This window comes from Hirundo rustica, chromosome 2 (genome assembly GCF_015227805.2).
Source record: "Hirundo rustica isolate bHirRus1 chromosome 2, bHirRus1.pri.v3, whole genome shotgun sequence".
Taxonomy (NCBI): Eukaryota; Metazoa; Chordata; class Aves; order Passeriformes; family Hirundinidae; genus Hirundo; species Hirundo rustica.
In genome coordinates this window covers 1,407,012-1,427,851 of record NC_053451.1, presented here as the reverse complement: position 1 = coordinate 1,427,851, position 20,840 = coordinate 1,407,012, and the positions used below count along the sequence as shown (strand labels likewise).

At 42.5% G+C, this 20,840-nt stretch overlaps 1 protein-coding gene across 1 annotated transcript in view; it reads right to left on the bottom strand.

The window, feature by feature from the left end:
• The window catches only part of FCHSD2 (FCH and double SH3 domains 2), a 121,462-nt gene that overhangs the window by 28,152 nt on the left and 72,470 nt on the right, over positions 1-20,840 (bottom strand). The window contains exons 10-11 of the mRNA XM_040056123.2: positions 4,321-4,443; positions 156-251 (exon numbers count right to left, since the gene is read on the bottom strand). Coding sequence (XP_039912057.1) covers positions 156-251; positions 4,321-4,443 — 219 coding nt within the window. The remainder of the gene's footprint in view (positions 1-155; positions 252-4,320; positions 4,444-20,840) is intronic.

Below are 20,840 nucleotides of genomic sequence, written 5' to 3'. Positions count from 1 at the left end.
CCTCCTGCAACCAGGCCACTCTCCCTTTTCTTTCCCAAAAATAGAGCACGAGGTTAAAACAGACTGGGATACCAGTGATTCTCTTCCCCATTTATAACAATCTGCTTTAAAACAGAGCAAGACCAAGTAACTGCAGGGATTCACAGGGCTCTTACAGTGTCACTGTCACTGGGCTGGAACTGGAAAGGCTGAGGTTTGTGGAACACGGAGTTCTCCTGTAAGAACAGCTGGAGATTGCTATCCCGCACCACCTGAGGAAAGAAAAAGGTTTATTTAGACTCCTTGTTTTGTGAACTGAAAAACAGCTGCAGAGCAGAACCAGCACAGTTTCCAACTGAGATTAAAACTGCAGCAGAAGCTTGGGTGCACCAGCAGGGAATTAAGGACCTGAGTTGTTCAGAGGGACTGGAAGGACACACAGGGGGTGACAAGGACCTAAAATATCCCTGCCATTTATCCACGAAATAGGAGAAAAACACCAATTATTAAACAGACACCCTGTGGTGTCACTGCCATAAATATTTTTCCCTCCTCTTGTGGCTAATTTCCTGCGCACTGCTCTTCTTAAGATGAAAAGTCTTAATTTGGCAGAAATTATTAGATGTGGGAGCTGAAAAGATTATTTGGAATAATGCATCCAAAATCAGTTACAACTTTCGTTTCTCTCTATTAAATTGCTTTCAGAGAAAACCCTCCAAGCTTGCATTTTGCTGGAGCAAAACTCCTTCAGCTCCCAAATTTGTTTAATGATATGTTTCAGGCACTGTGACACAGATCCCTAAACAAACCTCTTATGTCACAATTTACACAGATTTACAAAGAAATACCCAGTGATTGCAAGATGAAAAAATAGGATCACTGGTTGAAGAACTCTTACAGAGCATTCACTGCCTCAGTTGATGAAAACGCTCAAAATTGTATCAATTTATTACCAAACACTGGGGGTTTACGTGTACAAAGCAGATAATAAAGATGGTATTTATCCAGAAATAGCAGCATTGTGCATGACCAAGAACTCTGTACTGCGTGGACAATGAGAAATAAAACTTGTTCTCTAATGCAGCAAAATGTTGATGCCTGTGTCATTGAAATACTGAACTGTAAAAAATTAATCTCCAGTTAAAGAAAGTAAATAGTCCTCCAGGGCCAATAATACACTCATCTAAAGCAGAAAAGTACATAATTACTGCTCCAATTTGAGCAGTTGAACATAAACACACTCAGATGGGGAGAAAACAGACAGGGATTTGCATCACGATTTCCCAGAAATAGAAAATCAGAAAATACTAAAGAAGGAAACATCGGCAGCTCCAGAGGATGCTCAGCACTGATCTGGCATCAAAATCATTGAATTTACCCAGCTATTTCACTGAATTGTCCTTTTGATCCACGTGAACACTGACCATAGCACACAACCCTGGGCCATGCCAAACATGTAGAACTATTTTAACTTCAATTAGGAAAAAAAAAACCCAACCAAACCTCAAAATGAAGTTACTGAGGATGTGAAAACCTACACAGATATTTTATTGCACTTTCCCCACAGAAACCTGACTCCCAAGCAACTCAGTTAAAAGTAGAAAACTCATTTTTCCAACAGCACTCCTAGGAGATTTTCCCTCAAAGCCACAAGAAGTGGTTAAAAATGAAAACAACTGTTATCAGAACAGGAGGCTTGGCAGAATGTGCAAGCCCAGCACCTGAAATCCTGCATTTGCACGAAATATTGGACATTTGATAATAGGAGAATAAAAAAGACTCCAAAGCAACACTGTACCCTTGGGATTAAGCTGCGCCTTTTCCAAAGAGATTTCCTGTTATTTAGTTAAAAAATCAATGTTCTTACACAGTTTTTTTCTGAAGACAATGCCAATTGACAGGTTAAAACAGACCTGAAATCAAACATTACATATATCCCATATGCATAAACAAGGCACAGTCAGAGATGTGCATAAAGGAAATTATTTGCCCTCTTACCAGAAACCTCACAGAAATGTTACTTAAAACAGCAAATGGAATTTCAGAGAATGTTCTGAAGAAAATCAGCTTTTTTTCCAAAAGAGAACTGCAAGAAGTACAAGTCTTGAGCAAGACTGTCCAAGTGAAAAGGAACTTAAATTGCATTTTGATACAATCACAGCCCCAGCCTGGTTTGGGTGGGAAGGGACCTAAAAATCATCTTATTCCACCTTCCCCTACCCCAGGTTGCTCCAAACCCTATCCAAACTGGCCTTGGACACTTCCAGGGATCCAGGGGCAGTCACAGCTTCTGTGCCAGGGCCTGCCCACCCTCCCAGGGAACAATTCCTTCCCAGTATCCAAACTAAACTTACCCTCTTTGGCCTCAGTGTTCCCATTCCAGTGTCAGAGGAATGGCAAGGGCCACCCTGACCCAGGGGAAATAAAATCTCCAAAGCTCCAACAAACAATGATAAAACTATGAAAAACCTGCATTTTATACAGAAAATCTGGTTTTTAGCTGTTTCCCTCAATCTGCATCACATGATGTAACAGCCAGCCCTGCCCATCCAAGGAGCCATCCCTGGCACTTGTGAGAAGCAACGTGTGTCCTTCTAAAGCAAATGGAATTTAATTCCATCCTGCAAACAGAAATATAGTTCAGATGGAACAGTAAAAATATTCCTCCCAATGACCTGAAGTGTCTCTTCTAAGCAAAGCCTGCCAAGCTTGTACTGCAAACTAACAAAGAACAGGTGAAGCATTCAACACCCCCAATAAATATTTAAAACCTTTGCTTTGATGACAGGTTTATTTTAAATTGCTAACAAATTTATTACATGTTTAACAACTCAAGCTGCTTTTCAAAGACAAGGATGGGTTTTGGTGAGAGAGAGAATGGGGTTTCTTTTCTCGATTCTTTTTTAGGGCTGATTACTGCAACCCGGACCTGTTATGGAAAGAAAGGATAAGCAAAGCCTGTGGAAAAATCCATCAGTCAATATATTCAGAGCGAAGCACACGTTTTCAGTAGCAAAACAACACAGATTTTTCTCCCCCACATTCCTGAAGCGCAAGGAGAGAGGCAAACGCAGTTGTAGACACCAGTTGTAAAAGCCCTGCTCAGACCTACCAGCTGGATTTACATTTCTGCCCCTCCTGCAGGCATTGTGCCCACGGAGTACAGCAGAAACCCAACTCACACACACTGCCTGACTTGGCTCTTGGGTAAAATCAGCCAGAGCTGCAGCTCTCTGCCCTGGGTAGCACAAACTACCCCGACCTCAGCACACACAAATATCCGAGGAAAGGATTCCTGCTCCAAGGAGCTGTTTGGATATGGCAGCTCAGAAGGGGATCAAAGTCCCGACCAGGCAGCTCTCTGAGTATTTTGAACACAAAGGATCTGATACCACAGTGAAAAATTAATTATGCAGGCATTATACAGAAGCCTGTTTAGCTAAAAGATTCCAAGCCAGCATTTCTAGGGATGGTATTTGAAGCAGATCTGAATAATACACCCCAAGGTAAATTATTGGAAGTCCTTCTACAACTGAAGAGAAAATGGTATTTTGATTATTTTTACAGTTGCTGCCAAGTGAATTCAAAGCTGAGGGTGAAGCCCATTTTTCATGCCCTCACTTTAGATCTCTGAAGGTGTGAGATCACTCGCTTGGAGGTAAATAAGGAATGTGCTAAATAAGCTTTTGCTCCACATCTCTGTGTGAATGAGCTCTGTTTCTGGGTGGGTGGTTAAGGTAAAAGTATAAAGGAATATTATGACTGCACCAAAGCAGCTTTTCTGAGCTCAGTGGCAAATTTTTTTATTTTTGATTTTTTTTAAGGCCAGCAGATGAATTATTTAAGTATCAGAATTACCCTGGAAGCGATCGCACCTCTCTCCGTCTGGCTGCTCGACAAAGCAAACAAACCGCGTCTATGACAGGGCTCTAATTTGTTTGCTGTGTTTGCCACTCTTAATTCCAGGGAGAAAACAGCGCAATAGTTTGGATTTTAAGTTGACAGATGATTACTAAGAAATGATCCAAGCAGTTTCCCAGGGCTTTGCTCCCGATTGCACCATGCAGAACCCTCAGCTGCAATTTCCCCTCCCAAACGTGCAGGGTGAGGAGAACTGAGCATCTCTGGATGTAAATGGCGCTCAGGGGAAGGCAGCCTGGGTGCTAGAGGAAAAAAATCTCCCCAAGAAAACTGGTGCCTTTTAACTTAATGCCACTCAGGAGTAACCAAAACCAACAACCCCTCAGTTCTGCCATGATTTTGGAAGCAAATCTCAGCCCTGGGGATTAGTCCATGCTGCAAGGATTCAGTTGCAGAAGCATCATCCAGTTCAAAACTTACCCTGCTGGAAGTCTCCAGTAAGAACTGGAATGTGTTTTGTACAGCTTGGCATGTCTCTAGTTCAGTCCTGCTGAATGCCATTAAATAATCCTTAAGGTGATCATATATATTTCCATCAAGAGCCTGCACAAGGAAAAGAAATAAAGAAAGTGAGGAAAAGCTGGCAGTAGCTCTGTATACAATTTATCAGTGCTCACCCCGGACCATTTTTTCACCTGTGAGGAGCGGACAGAGCCGCTCACTCCCGGCAGGAGCAATGACGGGGCTGGGCTCCCATTAGATGGCAGCACACAGCACTGCAACCACATCCATCCCAGCGATCTCCATCCAGCTGTTCCCACGGGCAGAGCAGCTCTGGAGAAGGGAATGTGCTCAGGGAGATGTCACTGAGGACGAGGGGGACACCCAGGAACTGCAAGGCCACGGGGTGCTGCCAACCAGAGCATGCCTCAGGGAATGGGGCCAGGACATCCACCATCTGGATGCGGCACGTCCCCAGCTGTTTGCTTATCAAAACCAGCTTTTGTGCACAGAAATACCAAGTAAGTAACCCAAATTTATCCCAAACCTGGCAGTGACAGCGAAGTTCAAACCCCAAAGCTCTGTTGTAAGCAGAGCTGTAAAATCACAAAGCGCAGGTTACACAAGTTCTGTGTTAAATACGTCTTTGCAAGTGACTGACAATGTCATTTAAATATTTAACTCAGAATGTATCTAAAATTACATATGATACAGATTTTAAACAGGTCATATTTTACAGATATCCATTTAAATAGCGTATTCATGGAAACTCTGCAAACTCCATTTCAACAAACTCAAGAATGTGCTTATCTAGAAAATTTTGTTTGATTATTTAAATCATTTTGAAAATTTGAGGGAGAAGAAATTGTGCAAGACTTAAGGAATAGTTTCTGCCCCTGAAAAATCAAGCCCAGCGTTTAAGGTGAGGGGAACAGACACAGTAAATCAGACACAAACCCTGGAAGTGCCCAAGGCCAGGCTGGGCACTTGGGGCACAGGGTTTGGAGCAACCTGGGATAGTGGAAGGCGTCCCTGCCCATGGCAGGGGTGGAACTGGATCAACTTTTAGGTCCCTTTCAACCCAAACCATTTCATGGTTTTATGAAATCCCTCAGAACTTAGGAAGGACGGAAGAGGTCTTCCTTCTGCAAAGTTTTCCCAGCAGTACCTTCAGTGAGGGATGCTTTGAGGAGATAATCAAATTGTGGGACTGGAATCCAAACTCTGATATCCCAAATCCACTTCACACTACACTATTTTCTTCATCCTCCATCTACCAAGCGTAAATGAATTTTTAGCAGAGGCAGATTGTTTCCTTCAGCCTTACACATTAAGCTTGCCTCAAACTTAATAGTTCTATGGCCACCAGGAAGCCATTATGCCAAACCAGTGGCAAACTGGGAATTCCTCCCCAGCCCCCACATTCCTGGAGCTGCCACGGGAAGGACTTCCCAGTATGGCTGGGAAAGAGTTATAGGATAACCACTCCAGGCTCCTGCAAAGTGCTGTCAGCCCCACCAAACACTCTGCCAAACAGAATTTTAAAAAATTCTTATTTAAAGAGTTATGTAATACGAGCTTAGAGCCATGATGTACAATTGAGGAAAGCATCAGGAAATTCCCAGCAGCAAATCCACAGAAACCAGGCAGCCATACACAGACAGAGGTTCAGTGCTTGCCTGTGCTGGTGCGGGCACAGCTTTGCTGGGATTCACCCTGAGCTGGCTCAGAGGCTCAGTCCCAGCACCAGGATTGGAACATCCTCTGCGCTTTTTCCAGGTCCTCAGTGTCACACGAGTGCCAGAGTCACCACCCCATTCCAAGGGCACTCATTTTCACATCCAATGCAGGCAGCCCCAAAAGCAGCTCAAGCTCTGTGCTCACAGAGAATACAAATAATGGGTAAAATTGCCAAGACTCCCTGTGCCCTCCCTGGGGGACCATGGAAAGCCTCAAACTCCCCCAAAATGGAACTGTTGACATTTATCTGTTCCTAAAGCTTTTCAGCTCAAACACCAGGGCTGGAGCGAAACTCTGCTAAGAAATATAAGTAAATAATTTCAATTTGGCAAAGCAATTCTAAGTGCTCAGTTTGCAAAGCAGCTGTGATTTTTTTTCCTCCCACGATGCCATAAATGAGCATTTCACAGCTCCCTATCAAACCCAAATGTTGTTTTTATGACAAACCCCACACAAGGGGTTTGTGTCATTACATTTACATCTTCAGCGCTGAGATCTGCGTTGGGTTTTGACACTCTGGGTGCTCTGCAGAGCCAGTGGAGAGACGCTGGTACTTGTGTGTTGTGATTGATCCCTCTCCAAGATAGATGGCTAAAATAGGTCAGCTGAAAGGCAGGATGCCAAGGGCCTATTCCTCTTCACTGACCGTAAATAGTGCCCCCACAATTAGCTCAGACAGACACGTCAGGCACACACAGCACAGCCCCACACGTGTTTATTCCCTCCAATTACCATCCCCACAGCACTGGGGATTAATTCATGTCCAGCTGCAGTCCACAGTTCAAGGAATATTGAAAAAAAAAAAAAAAAAAAAGGAAAAAAAAAAAAATAGGGAGAAATATTAACTTAATTGTTTCCCCCGGCTCCTCCCGCAAGGACCACAGCTCTGCTGAGATGCCAGAAACCCACCGTAGTGTGAGATAAAAAATAAAGATATTTAAGAAAGAACATCAGAGCAAAGTGTGGCAAAACATTAGAGAGCACAGGGGTCTGTCAGCATGTGAGAACTGCATTACAGCCTGGCTGCTGTCATTAATTAAAAGCAGTTCCAATATGATGAAGTTCTTAAATACCGATGAGAACTGAAGTTCTGAAAGTCACTGTAATATCACACAGGCAGGGCTCAGAAAGCAGCTCCGACACAGGCTAAAAAGCTCCTCGTGGCACAGAAAAGGTGACATCCCATCAGCCACAGGATCAGAGAGTTGGCTGGTTCCAGAGTTGCAATAATAATGGATTTAATACCTTCTATAAAATGGTAATTATTACACCGAGCTGGATGCGTTCATATTAAAACAAAAGACTTGACTTGCTGAACTGTAGGATATAAATTAACATTCACGTGGGGTTTTATCAGCTGAATCTCATTCACTTACAAACACACTGACCCAAACCACTGAACATCACAGGTTTTGAAAGGAAAAGTCTTTTCAAAATTTCTCATCACACAACTTGAAGGGGAAACTAGGGAAAAAATAAAAAAAAGAAAATCAAAAAACCCAACACCCATTATTCCTCTACAATGGCTTTTGTTCTCTTTCTGACTCTCCAGAGAGCACTAAATCACTTACTGTATTACAATCCCACTGAAAAACCTGTCTTTTTGTCAACTTCAAAAGGAAATCAAGGCGTTTTTTTTAAAAAAAACAAATCTGGCATCAAACCCAAGATAATACAAAGTTAAGTAGCACAAAATTACAATTTCCAAGGATAGAAAAAAGTCACTGTTTTTTTCAGAAATCATTTCTTTACAGCAGAATTGCCATACTAAAGGTGCAAAAACTACTTCCCACTGTGTCCAAGCTTGAGAAGCTGAAGGCTGGAATTAGGGCTGAGAAGAGGTGAAGTTGTTAATAAACGTAATGGACACACAACGAAATTAAAGCCTATTTTTAGAAAAATCCTATATATTAACTCAAACCAATAAATTGATATACAGAGGGAATGGGACGAGAACATTGTTCTGATTTCAACATCCCAGTTTCATGTATAACTTTGAGAATTTTTCCCACAAGCACAACTTCAGTCCCAGTTCAGATCATCATTTTCAGGAGGTTTTTTTATGTTTCAAGAGATGATATCAAACATTTTGGGAATTTAGCTTTAATCATTCTACATTCTACGAAAATTCCCTTAAAAGCAAATATGTAAATTAAAGTATTTTAGCTATTATTAGGCCATTTGGTTGCCTTTGGGAGATTGTTACTCATTTAATATAACATACAATGTAGAACAGACCCTGTGTAGAATTTTCATCTACATTTCTGTGACTGACTTCAAGAGGACTCTTCTAAAACATTTACAGGTCTCAGCCATACTCCTAAAAATTACCATTTCAATATCTTAGAGAAAACCGAGAACAAGCTGAACTACTCTGTATTTTTTACTTTAAAAGCAAACAGAAATTAAAAAGGGAAACTATCTGCCCCACGCCCAACGCAGACCAGAGTTGTGAGAAGCCACCAAGACGAGTCTTCCTTGTCATCCCATTTATTTCTGAAATATTCCTGGTATTCTGTTTATGTTTATCTTGCACAGAAACTCCTAAAACCTGTGCTGAAGCTCTGGGTAATAATTTTACAGTTTAAACTCAGGTCTTCAAACTAAACCTCTCATTTAACCACCAGGCTCCAAAACTCCAAAAAGTACTAGGTTAAAACCCCACAATTAATGGCACACTTGTAAAGCCACATGGGTTTCACTGACTAATTCACACCAATCTCATCTGAATCATCACTGCCTAGAAATAATTTGGTACTTGCAAACACACATTTATGTTTTTATTCATTTTAAAGTCCCTAACGCCACGTTTGTGATCAAGAACCATCATCCTTGAACCGGGGTGGAACGGGATGATCTTTAAGCTCCCTTCCAACCCAAACCATCCTATGGCCCTGTGAGATTGAGTTTTCATTTCAAAACATCCATCCTTCCCCGAGCTGATGCAACCCAACAGTTTTTGAGGGCTAATTTTGCCACTGAAATCCTTGGCAAACGCTCCCCGAGCTGCCACCGCTCGGCCGGAAACAATAGAACTGATGTGGAAGGCAAGGAATTTCCTTACATGGGTGGAGGGAACAGCACAAAATTAGAGCTGACCCACCCCTGCCTGGGCTGCAGCCTGGAAACAGAAAGATAAGGGAAAGAAATGAACAAAAATCATTGTGTTTGCGGAGTGGTAACTTTTCTGCGGAGTCAACGGGATTGCATCCCGGTAATGGGACTTACTTTCCTGTTCAGGAGTCAAGCCTCCAAATCAAAAGAGAGATCTGTAACATAGATTCTACTCCCTACTTTATAATTTATATTAAAATAATTTTATATGTGAATATATTTATACTAAAAATGAAAATTAAATTCTTTTACCACCCTACTCTCATTTCCATTAAACCCCTTGTTTTATCTATCCTTGATCTGCTTTGCTTCGAAAACCACTTGGAATCCATTAAGAAAAAGGACTTGAGTTTTCATCGTTTATTTTCTGTAATATTACTCAAAACTAAAAACCCAACAATCTGAATTGCAGAACAAACGTGCTGAGTGAGGGGTTTTGAGTGTTCGTGCTCGAAACTCCTGCCTTCAGTCCATTAAACAAACAGAGCGATCTCATGGATGGCACAGTCTGGGGATTTTCAGCTGAATGATTTTGGTAAATGTGACTCCACTGAGGGTTTTAATTTTTTTATGTCAGAAAAGATAAAATAATTATTAAAAGGAAAGGCTGGGCTACAGAAAATAATTATTTGTCAATAAGTATTCTTAGAATTAAGGCATAAAGTTTAGTCTTTCTAGCATGAGAAATCTCTGTATTTAAGCCCAAACAGAGCAACAAATCTCCTTTTATCTGACAGTGAAGGATAAGGTATTTTAAAAACTCATCTAAAACTCAGAACAAAGTCAAGAGCCCGGATCAGTTGGATTTGCCACACTCAGCACTATTCAGAGCCGTGAAACGGAACAGCACTTCCCAAGGACATGAGGAGAGGAAGGATGGAAGGTCAGGAAAACCCATCCTTTCTGGGAAACAGCTCCATTCCACAGTCATTTTCCTTTAAAAATGCTGATTCCTGGCATCAATTTCTCTTAATACATAAGAAAAGCTGCTTATTTTCCTTTTTAAACTCTTCCACCCCCGCAGCATTTGGCACTGCTGAAATCCCTTTCTCTCCATGAAGACTCCCCAACACAAAAGTAAATCGGGGCTGTGTTTGCCAACAAAACACAACACGTGTATCTGAATTCCCACCAAACCCCAGATCACAGCCCCAGCAGTGTCCCTGAACATCCTGCCTGGAGCTGCTGGCATCGGGCTCCAACGTTCCCAGAGACCCCGCAGGAACAACTGCGTCCTGTCCGTGCCCGTCACGGCTTTGAGGGCTGAAGCCTGACTTCCAAATGACAGGAAGCTGCTGCCCAGCCTGTCCTTTGCAGGCTCCCTCTTTGGGAAACAACCTGGTTTTCTGCTAAGCTGGGCAGCTAGAGAAAGCTGCTAAGTAAGAAAAGCTGAGAGCAAACCCCAACTCTCTTCCCTGTATCAAGGAGTGAGTGCTGGACTTCCTATAGGGAGAGGAGGAGCACCCAAGTTCTGTAAAATCAGGATTTCAGGTTGACAGGAGGCCAGCCACAATCTCCATCGACAGCAATGCAGGGCTAATGTAAGGCTGTAAAATGGTCTGCATCTCATGATAATCTTACCCATCCAAAGGCTGTATTGGTCAGTCTGCTTTAGTGAGGTCCAGACCCAACTCACTCTTGAACTACCACTGCCTGGTTCTGTCTGGGAGGATCTGAAATCCAGTGAGACCCTATCACCTGGAGCACTGCATCCAGATCCAGAGTCTCTGGCACAGCAAGGACACGGACCTGTTACAGCAGGCCCAGAGGATGCCAACAGGTCTGAGTGAAGAAGGGTTCAAGAGTCCTTACAAAAAGATTCTTCCACAGAAAGTAATTTTAAGGAATTTTTATAACGGTCTCACCATCCTGTTGCTGTCAGACTAATTAATTTCTCCCCTTTTTTTTGTTTTCCCTAAATTCACATACTGCATGACCACATGCTACTCAGGAGTGCATTTGCTCAAATCAGCTCTCAACAAGGAAGCACAAGATATTCCAGGCATGTGCCCACCCTGCCGAAGAGCAGAGATGGACGAAAAACTGGGAATAAAACCAGCAGGCCACGAGGTAGGAAGAGAATATAACGATAGGAATAGGAAGTGCCTCTTTAAATTGACATGGTTAGATGAAGCTCAGAGTTTCCTCTTCTCCCACACCCTGGAGGAGCTCTCACCACGGCAAAAACGGGAACAATGGACGCTGGAAGACCAGGAGAGCCCCAAGTTCCTTTCAGCTGGGTGCCCATGAACACACTCTGCACTTTCCCTTACCCCAGAGCTTTGTGTTTTCTGCTGTCAGGAGTTTGGGGCTTGTTTGCAAGTTCTTTGTTTGCTCTCATTAGTCACTTGATGATTGTTCTGCACATCATTTTGTTCCTTTACAATTTCGCCAGGGTCATTGTTTTTACTGACAAAACCTTTGTTGTTGGGGCGCTGCAGTCTCCTCTGAGCACAGAAAAATATGGAACAGCCACCAATAGATGCCTGTCACCCTCCCCCTATGCAGGAAAACATCCCTTTAAAACAAGAATAAGAAAAATTAATAATAACAAGATTTGCCTCCACCATCTCATGGCAGTGCCCTGTAGTTGTCACATTTTAGGATGACGTGAACATAGGCTGCAAGGAAATGCCCTTTCTAATTCCTTGTAATTGCCATAAGGCTGGCAGCAGTGAGTTACCTGGTGGAGACAGCACTAAATTAACACTCCAGGGTTATGGGACAATTCCACTGAAGTCAGTGAGATGTAAGACTGCTGTAAGCATGGAAAACCAGATCTTCAAATTCTACCATGTAAGGCTTAAAAACCCCTGGAAGACAGAAACAGTTTCTAGGAATATCTAGAAATACATTCCCCAAAAGTACCTCCCAAGACTTCTCAGACCTAGTTTGCTTTTTCTTGCACAGCTCTGGAATAAATCCCAGGGGGATTCCACTTTTGACAGGATGAATTTTTAATAAACAGCATCTTTGCTTTTGTACTTCCTCATTCTTTGGGGGAATAAAAAAACGTTCTGGCTCAAATCCAACATCTGGAAGACAACTTTGTGGCAGAGCTGTCACCATCATGCTATCTTTGCAACTGGAGAGTACAGAGTGCTCTTCACTGCTCATGCCAGTAATAATTGGCTTCCTTCATGTGGAAAAATGTGCATTTAAATCCTTCAGCACTTTGACACCATTTCTGCTCTTGAAAGATTCTTCTGCTGACCTCAAGACCATCGTCATCATCACAAAATGTCTGAGGAACAGCAGTGGGCTTTGTGCTCTGTCCGGATTTTTTAGTTCTTCTTACCCCCCCCAAAAAATATTTTGCTGCTCAGCTCAACAAATGTTTTGATATTTCGTCATGATTTGGAAGGTAAGTTAAAGAAATGCACTTTGCTTGAGAACAGGCCAGAGCTGATTATTTTTATCTCCAAATCGCACACAGAGAATCACCCCCGAGAAAGCTCTGGGAATTCTTCCTTACAGAATTCCATCCAGATTTACCAGCTCATACTACAGGTGAACCAGCCCCGACTCAGACACAAGCTTGGATAAATCCAAATATTTTCTATACTACAACAACACAAGCTAAGGGAGAGAAACCTTAAACTGACACAGAAGCGCACCTGAAAATGCATTTCACAACAAATCCCAAAGTTTCTTAATAAATATTTTCCTTAAAATATTTTCTTAAAACTGTTTTCTTAATAAGTTCTTAAAAAAATTAAAAAGCAAGTATTTTCTTAAAAATACCCCCCTGGAAGATAAAATGCATCAAAAAGTAGTAAAAAAAGAGAATAATCAGGTACCGAGCATAAACGTTTGTCAGGAGCTTTGTTCACTCTTTTGCACCCCTGCACTTTTTTAACCACCTATTTTGCTAGGTTTAGGTTTTAATTTTGCTGTGTTTAGGTTTTAATTCAGTAGGTTCAATCTCTGTATTATCATTTTCATTTACTTCTACAGATAAATCTCTTCAACAAACCCTTTTCTTCCCCAGCACAGGCTGTTGTTCCCAACTGCTCCTTGGATTTATCACTTCCATCTGTTTGTTTTCTCTACGTGGGTTTAAAGTCACCTGTATTCAGTGAACAGGCTATTCAAAAGCTGCTCACAGAGTAGGTTCAGGGATGGAAATGTGCAAATATTAAAAATTTCAATAATTTAATATATTCCCAAGCATTTCAGATTCTTATCATGCCAAAGAAATACAACCTGCAGCTTGATGTGGTCCTGCAAATGTAACATTGCTCTGCCTCCCCCACAGCACGGATGGTCTTGTCGGGATATTCAGGATATTCAGGCATTTTCCAACTCAAATTACAAATTCAATTAAGTTTTATGCTAATATATGAAACAATTAGGCAGTTATGAAAAGGGCAGAGCGTATCTCACATAGGGAACCCCACGTTCCTGAACAGGCACCCCACCAAATGATTACTCTGCCGGTCACTCTAAAATCCAAGGACCAAATCCAACGAAACGATTTCCAGTAATTTTTGTAATCTACACAAATGTGTGCTTATAAGGAAAATGGCCCAGAGTCACAGCACTGTGATTATTTGCAATAACTATGGAATCACAGAACAATGACAGCAATTATCTCCCACAATAAAGGAAAAAAACATGGTGGGGGTAATGCCAAAGGTATGGCAGCTGCAGTGCAGCAAGAAGATTAATCCAGGGTTCCCAAACCCCGCTTGGGAATTCTGTGTGCCAATTATGCTTTTTTACTTTTAGGAGTCTATTCTCAATTATCTCCAGGGGAATCACGCTAACAATTTATGCCTACACTCCTCGTAAGCACCAGTGGGTGAGGACAAAGATAACTTGAGCCTGAAGTCCGTAATTAAAAATATTGTGAAAGGTTTTTCCCTTTCACAAACAGATTGCCCCCACCCCCAACCCAAAGACTGGCACAGAATTCCCATCCCAAGCAGTACTCCTGAACAAGGATTGATGGAATCGCCAGTCATGCCATATTCTCCAGAAGCTGAGAGGATTTTCTAATCTTCTGCTGTTTGATAGGACAGTGATGGGTAACAAAAAAATCAACAGAAAAATGAACAAAAATGGGATCTTGTTCTGTTAAATCTTTTAATTAAATCACTTCTGAAGTGTGGCCTGATGGGGAATACCTAAATATACTTTGGTCTCCTGACAGTATTTGCTGAACATAACTGCATTAAAGTTAAGCTCCTTTTCAAACTCATTTCAGCCCTGTAGGATTAATACTCAAACCTTTTTTAAAACTCCTTAATTTCACAGTGCCACTGCTCAGAGACCCTCCCAACACTGTGTGGGCAGAGCAGAGCAAGAGACCGAAATCACACAGGAAGAGACATCCCAAGGATCTGGCAGGGCTGGGATTTCTTTGATACAAGGCTGTCTTTAGTGCTTAGTCTTTGCTATTTAATAAATCGAGCCTTTCAGCAAAGTTAATTCACTGAATGCTCCAATATCCCCTTTTAAATTAGAAATGGGGCTCCCAGACCCAGGCAGAGAGAAGGGTCTGTGCTCAGTGGGAATGTTGTGACACAGAATCCAGGGATCTCTACCTGATGTCACATATGAGTATCATAAAAATACACTACAACAATCCAACTGAATGAACTGAGACTGAATCCAACTGGATGAACCACCCAGTGAGAAGAGCAAAGCCTGACAGAAGTAGATCAGCTATTAAAAAGTGTTGAATTACTTGGGTATACACAGAGCCACAAACATCTGTGAACATTTTACATAGAAAAAAAAGGTATTTCTCAGATTTGCCATCTACTTTTTATGCATTTTTTTTTCTTGGAATTCAGTATTTTTGAAATTTATCTTTTATAAAACTGAATTCTCATCTGTTAAATTATTATATACAATATATATAAATCTAGTATAGTAAACACTGTACAATTTTATTAATAGGAGTAGCTTAAAATTTTGATTTCTAATAACTCCTGAGCTTGAACTAGAAACCTGATTTTTAACTATCTCCATGTGCCTGGTTTAACACTCCAGTAAAAGAAGCTTATCCAAGAAAATTCAGGCACCCAAATCCCAGAATATTGTCTTGATTTCTTCTAACTTTTTTTTTTTTCATTTTCATTTTGAATCATTTTCAGGCTCCCCATGACCTTTATGTGAGATTAAAAGCCTTGAACCCAAGCACTGAAACTTTCCCAAAGTTTTAAAAATCCATGAGGATTTTTAAAAAGGTCCTCATGGAAGGGTGCTGCTGGCTGACCTGGACAATGCTGTTGCCAAGAGGAAAGTGAGCTGGGATGAACCAGTGCATAGAGAAGGTTCTTCCCATTATCCATGGACAACACTGGGAATACCAGAGAGAGATTAATTCCTTTAATTAGCATCCAATCCTACAAGCAATCACCTTAGGGCTTTGATAATTTGTGAAACATTTTACAGTAATATCCTCGTTCAGCTGGATGACACCATTTCTCAAGTCAGTCATCAGGAATTACGGACCTAAGGAAGCTACTGGTAGGGAATATTTACTTCCCTCCACACCAAGGGGGTCTAGGCTGGCTGCAAGGCTTTTTAAGCAGAGATGACAACTTGAACAGATGGGAATTTTATATTTGGGGATCAAACCCGCAGGTAGGGAGACAAATCACACTGGAGTATTCCCACTCCTCCTCCTCTTCCCATGACTGAGCTTCTGGGCCAGCTTTACAATCCAATATCTCCTTAGCAATTTGCAAAAACTAAATAGGAGTTTTCAGCTGCAGGAAGGGATTCCAAGGCAAGGAAGTTTCCTAAAGACTGTGCAAAAATCAGAGTTCAGGCAGCCCTTGTCCAGGGAATGAGCAACTCCTCACCTCCAGCCATCCCAAAACACTGGTACTGTCTCCAAACAGAGCAGAGCTTTGGAAGCTGAGAGAATAAAGAGCCCCTCAAAATGTGACAGCTGGGCCCTATGAAACCCTCAAAGATCTCTGAAAAATCTTCCCAGATTTGCCTTTCTCTCGGCAAGACAGCTGTAGATTAGAAACCATTTCCCCTGTAATGTTTCCTAGGATTTAATTAAACTTCAAATTCAGTGTGACATTTTCCATCTCACATTTACTGGCCTTGTGCTATTTTGGGCCTCATCTCCTTGTTATAGTTCTTCCACTGCTTTCATTAGTGAAGTCACTCAGAAATGTTTTGTCCTGCCATTGATGACAGAAGATGAGTCACAGAATCCCAGGATGGTTTGGTGGGAAGAGACCTTAAAATCATCTCATTCTACCCCTGCCATGGGCAGGACACCTTCCACTGCCCCAGGTTGCTCCAAGCCCCAATGTCCTGCCTGGCCTTGGACATTTCCAGGGATCCAGGGGCAGCCACAGCTTCTGTGCAAGGGGCTGCCCACCCTCCCAGGGAACAATTCCTTCCCAATCTCCCATCCATCCCTGCCCTCTGGCAGTGGGAAGCCATTCCCTGCGTCCTGTCCCTCCATGCCTTGTTCCCAGTCCCTCTCCAGCTCTCCCAGAGCCCCTTCAGGCAATGGAGGGGGCTCACAATTTCCAGTTTTTTATCTCATTTAACAGGACAAAACCTGTGCACACACATTCAAATTTAAGAATAATCCACGAGTTTTGCCCCCAGTTTCAATGGAAACGCCCATTCCAGATAACTCACTGAAACATTGGGTGGTTACGACTGACAGTAGAAAAAAAACGCTGACGAAAAAAGTAACTTTCCCCTGCTCCTTCAACTCTTCCAGTGTATCAGGAGTTGCTAAAAACAAAGCCCTCAAGCAAACAAAATCCTGTGAAGGATCTGTTTGGGGTGATTTTCTCCATGAATCCTAAACCAGGCATGTTGGAACCCTGGAAGGTGAGAATTTTAGGCTTTCTGTGCTAACAGGCACTGATCCTCAATAAAACATTACATTTGACCTGAGGCCATGAAAAAGGCTTCCAAAATTGAGTGATGGCACTGGGATTATGGGTGTGTAGTTTGAATAGAAGTGTGTGATAGATATCACAGGGTGCAAAACCTGGAGTTTAATGTTTTAGAATATAGTCATATATATAAGGCAAGATGGAGGATTTAGGGCACAGGCTGAGTCCTTTTCCACCTTCTTCTTCATGGTTTGGGTAGTTTTTTGTAATTGGCTAGAAAAATCCACATTGTGGGCCATGGGTGGTTGGTTATTGGGTTAAAAGAAAAATAATATTGGTGTCATCTCATAATTGGACAGTTTGTGCTTAAAAGACCTCGTAGAAAGATAGAGACACAGTCATTTTCTACCTTGCTAGCTAGAGCTCACAGCTTGTGAGACTCTGCTATAGATAAGAATTAAAAAACAATTGAGTCCAAATACAAACTGCATCTCTCAAGCATTTAATCCCAGCTCTAAGAGGAGAAAAGAAGATAAAAAACCCACACAGGAATGCTGCATGTTTCTAGTTAAAGCGTGGTCACTCCACCTGCCTCCCAAGCGGAGGAGACCAGGTGCTTCCTGAGCTGGGCCGTTCCCCCAGAGCAACTCCAAGGCTGCTGTCTGGCACAGGCAAGTATTTTGGGAACTGTTCTCATTGTGTTCGTTCAAAGTGTGGCTTTGAAACAAGATGGCAGTTTCATTTCCTGCTCAGAACGAGCGGGTTTATGACAGCTGACCAAAATATCTCAGTCCCACTCAAATCCTAAACGGTTTCTACATAAGATCTTCAAAACAAAAAAAAAGAGGGTTTTAGATTTCCTGCTACCTTCCTCAACTAGATTTCTCTGACATTCCTTTCAAGTAACTCATTCCCAGTCCTAATCCTTAGACTGCCTTCTGGTTCTCTCTTTCTAGCAAGGCTTTAGAATGTTCTTGGATTTCCAGTCATTTTCCTTGTCTTACATTCAGCTTATATCCCTGATTTTATCCCTGATCATTCTCCCACCTGCAGAGCTGCCCCAGCCCTGGGCCAGCAGCACAAGGACCTGGAGCTGCTGGAGAGAGTCCAGAGGAGGGCACGGAGCTGCTGCAGGGCTGGAGCCCCTCTGCTCCGGAGCCAGGCTGGGAGAGCTGGGGGTGCTCACCTGGGGAGGAGAAGGCTCCAGGGAGAGCTCAGAGCCCTACCAGGGCCCAAAGGGGCTCCAGGAGAGCTGGAGAGGGACTGAGGATGAGGGATGGAGGGACAGGACAAGGAGAAACACCTTTCTTTCATAAACATCTGTAAAATCACACTGCGCTTTTACAATCAACCCTTTTCTTAAGTTATTTCTGTGAAAACACCAAAGGAAATCTCACTGCAAAGTCAGTCACATGTGAAAAAATGGTCACAGTTCTAAGATAATTAAGTTGCCCTGAGCTTCATATTAGACTTTGCCATGCTGCTTTTACACTGCACTGCCCAGCCACGGAGGAATAAACACCTGGATCCCTGAAATAAATGGGATTCTTTGGGTCAAATGATTTAACCAAGGGATCCATTTGTGACTGAAACATGAGGTGGGACAAACTGACTGTCACCAGGCCAACGTGACCATCACACTTTCTCATCTTCACAACAGAAACAGCTATGACTCAGACCCACTCCTGTGCCTCAAGGTCGCATGGAAAGTCTGAGTGATGAGCAGCGTGATTTTTCAGGGTAGGAGTGGTGGATCAGAAACCGAAAATACATCTTTTATCTATGAAAAAATGAAAAATATTATTGGAAATGTAAGAACTGGGGGGCAGAGGGTAGGGTTAGATGGGATATCGGGAAGGAATTGTTCCCTGGGAGGGTGGGGAGCCTCTGGCACAGGGTGCCCAGAGCAGCTGTGGCTGCCCCTGGGTCCCTGGCAGTGTCCAAGGCCAGGCTGGACATTGGGGCTTGGAGCAGCCTGGGACAGTGGAAGGTGTCCCTGCCCATGGCAGGGGGTGGGACTGGAGGAATTTTAAGGTCCCTTTCAACCCAAACCATTCCATGATTCTGTGCCAGACATACACCAGAGATCCTGGTGCAAATACCATTCACTGTTAAGGCAAATAAACCTCCCTTGCTTGTGGTTTTACCAAAAATAACATCAAAAGTTGCATTTCCAGTGCAAATCCTCTTTTCACTTCCCTGCAAACGTTAGCTCACAGTCAGCTGGAATCCAAGTGCTCCCAGCTAGCACATATTCCATGGACTGTGAACACCTAAAATTCTCTAAGGCACTTCTCAGGTATCAGCTGGGAATGTGAGAGATGAGCATCTAAGAAAAACACCGAACAAGAGACCACAATTGTGTACTGATGATCTGATCATTTATGTGGATGAAGAACTACACTGCAACCTGGAATTCTCCCCCTCAGGTTTGATGTGCACATCAACACTGAGACAGATGTCCCCGGATGGGAAAACAGTGTGGGATCAGCATCAGCTGCTGTGGAACGGCCAGTGAGCATCTTCTGGAGCACTGGGATCATGTGCTGAGCGTGATCCCTCCACCCACCCCCTTCTGTGGGAATGACCATCAGGAAGCCAAGCACACTCATGAACTGCCTGGGAAGGAAAGTTTCTGTGCCCATCTGATGCTGGAGATAATGCCATCCACGGCTGCTTTAACTGGGATTACAAAATATTTGCAGCTCGCAGCTGACAAGGACCGGAAGTGAAACAATAGCTCTTTCACTTGCACAAGTCCCCTCTGCGTTTTTAAGGGAGTTTTACAGGATCTTAAAAGAATTGGTAGCACTGAAATAATAAAAGAGATTTATAGAAGAAAATGGAAATCTCTGGTGACTAAAGAATTACTTTATCTTAATGCTATTTTTTCATTGAGGGGCAGACTTTCCATTTAAAAAAGGAATCCCCTGAGTGCTTCTAAATCATTTCAGAAAGTCATAAACAATAAGGTGGACATAAATTGATTTCTTACAGCGATAATATTGGTTCTGCTTGTTCCAGAGGCTACAGAAATATGTGCTGATGCAAATGGTACCCTTTTATTTCTACAAGACACAGCAGTACTGGGATAACATTCCTGAGCCAATTTAAGACTTTCAGCTACCGTGTCAACTTATTTTTCAATTCAGACAGAGCCACCAGGGGAAAGAACCCTTTGCCACACGCATCCTATTAATTTTAGGGCATAAAGCAAATTATTAACTGAAAGCCACCAAGTCCTCAATTTGGGGTCATTTTTATAAACACTGCCAGCTCCAGCTGGATCTCATTTGTGCACGTCGTGTTTGGAGCCCGCATTTCCATTTGTTTTAAATGATCATTGAAAGTGCATGGGAGAAGTAATGGATGACTGTGCTGAAAACAGAGAGGTCAGCAGAGCTTTGCAAAAACTCCCAACCATTCTAAGAAATAAAAACCAGGGCTCGCCAGAATGTGAAGGTTCCAGCACTGCTGGAACTCATGCAGTTACGCCACTGAAACGAAGAAAAAAGCCAAAACCAGAAAGCAGAAGGTAGGGAATCCCAAGGAGAACCTCCCTACCAAAAGATGCTGTTTTAAGAAATGATAGAGTAATTTAGGTTTAAAAGGGAGTATGTAATACTGACTCAATATATATAATAATAAATAATAAATTAAAAAATGCATATAATGCAGGCTCAACCTCCGCACTCAAAACAGGGTCAAGTACATCAGGTCACTGCTTCCTTGGAAGTCAGCCAGATCTCTCCCTCTATCAGAGTCCTTAAAAACAGGCAAGGGTGTGGAAAGCCATGCTTCACCTGTAATTTAATA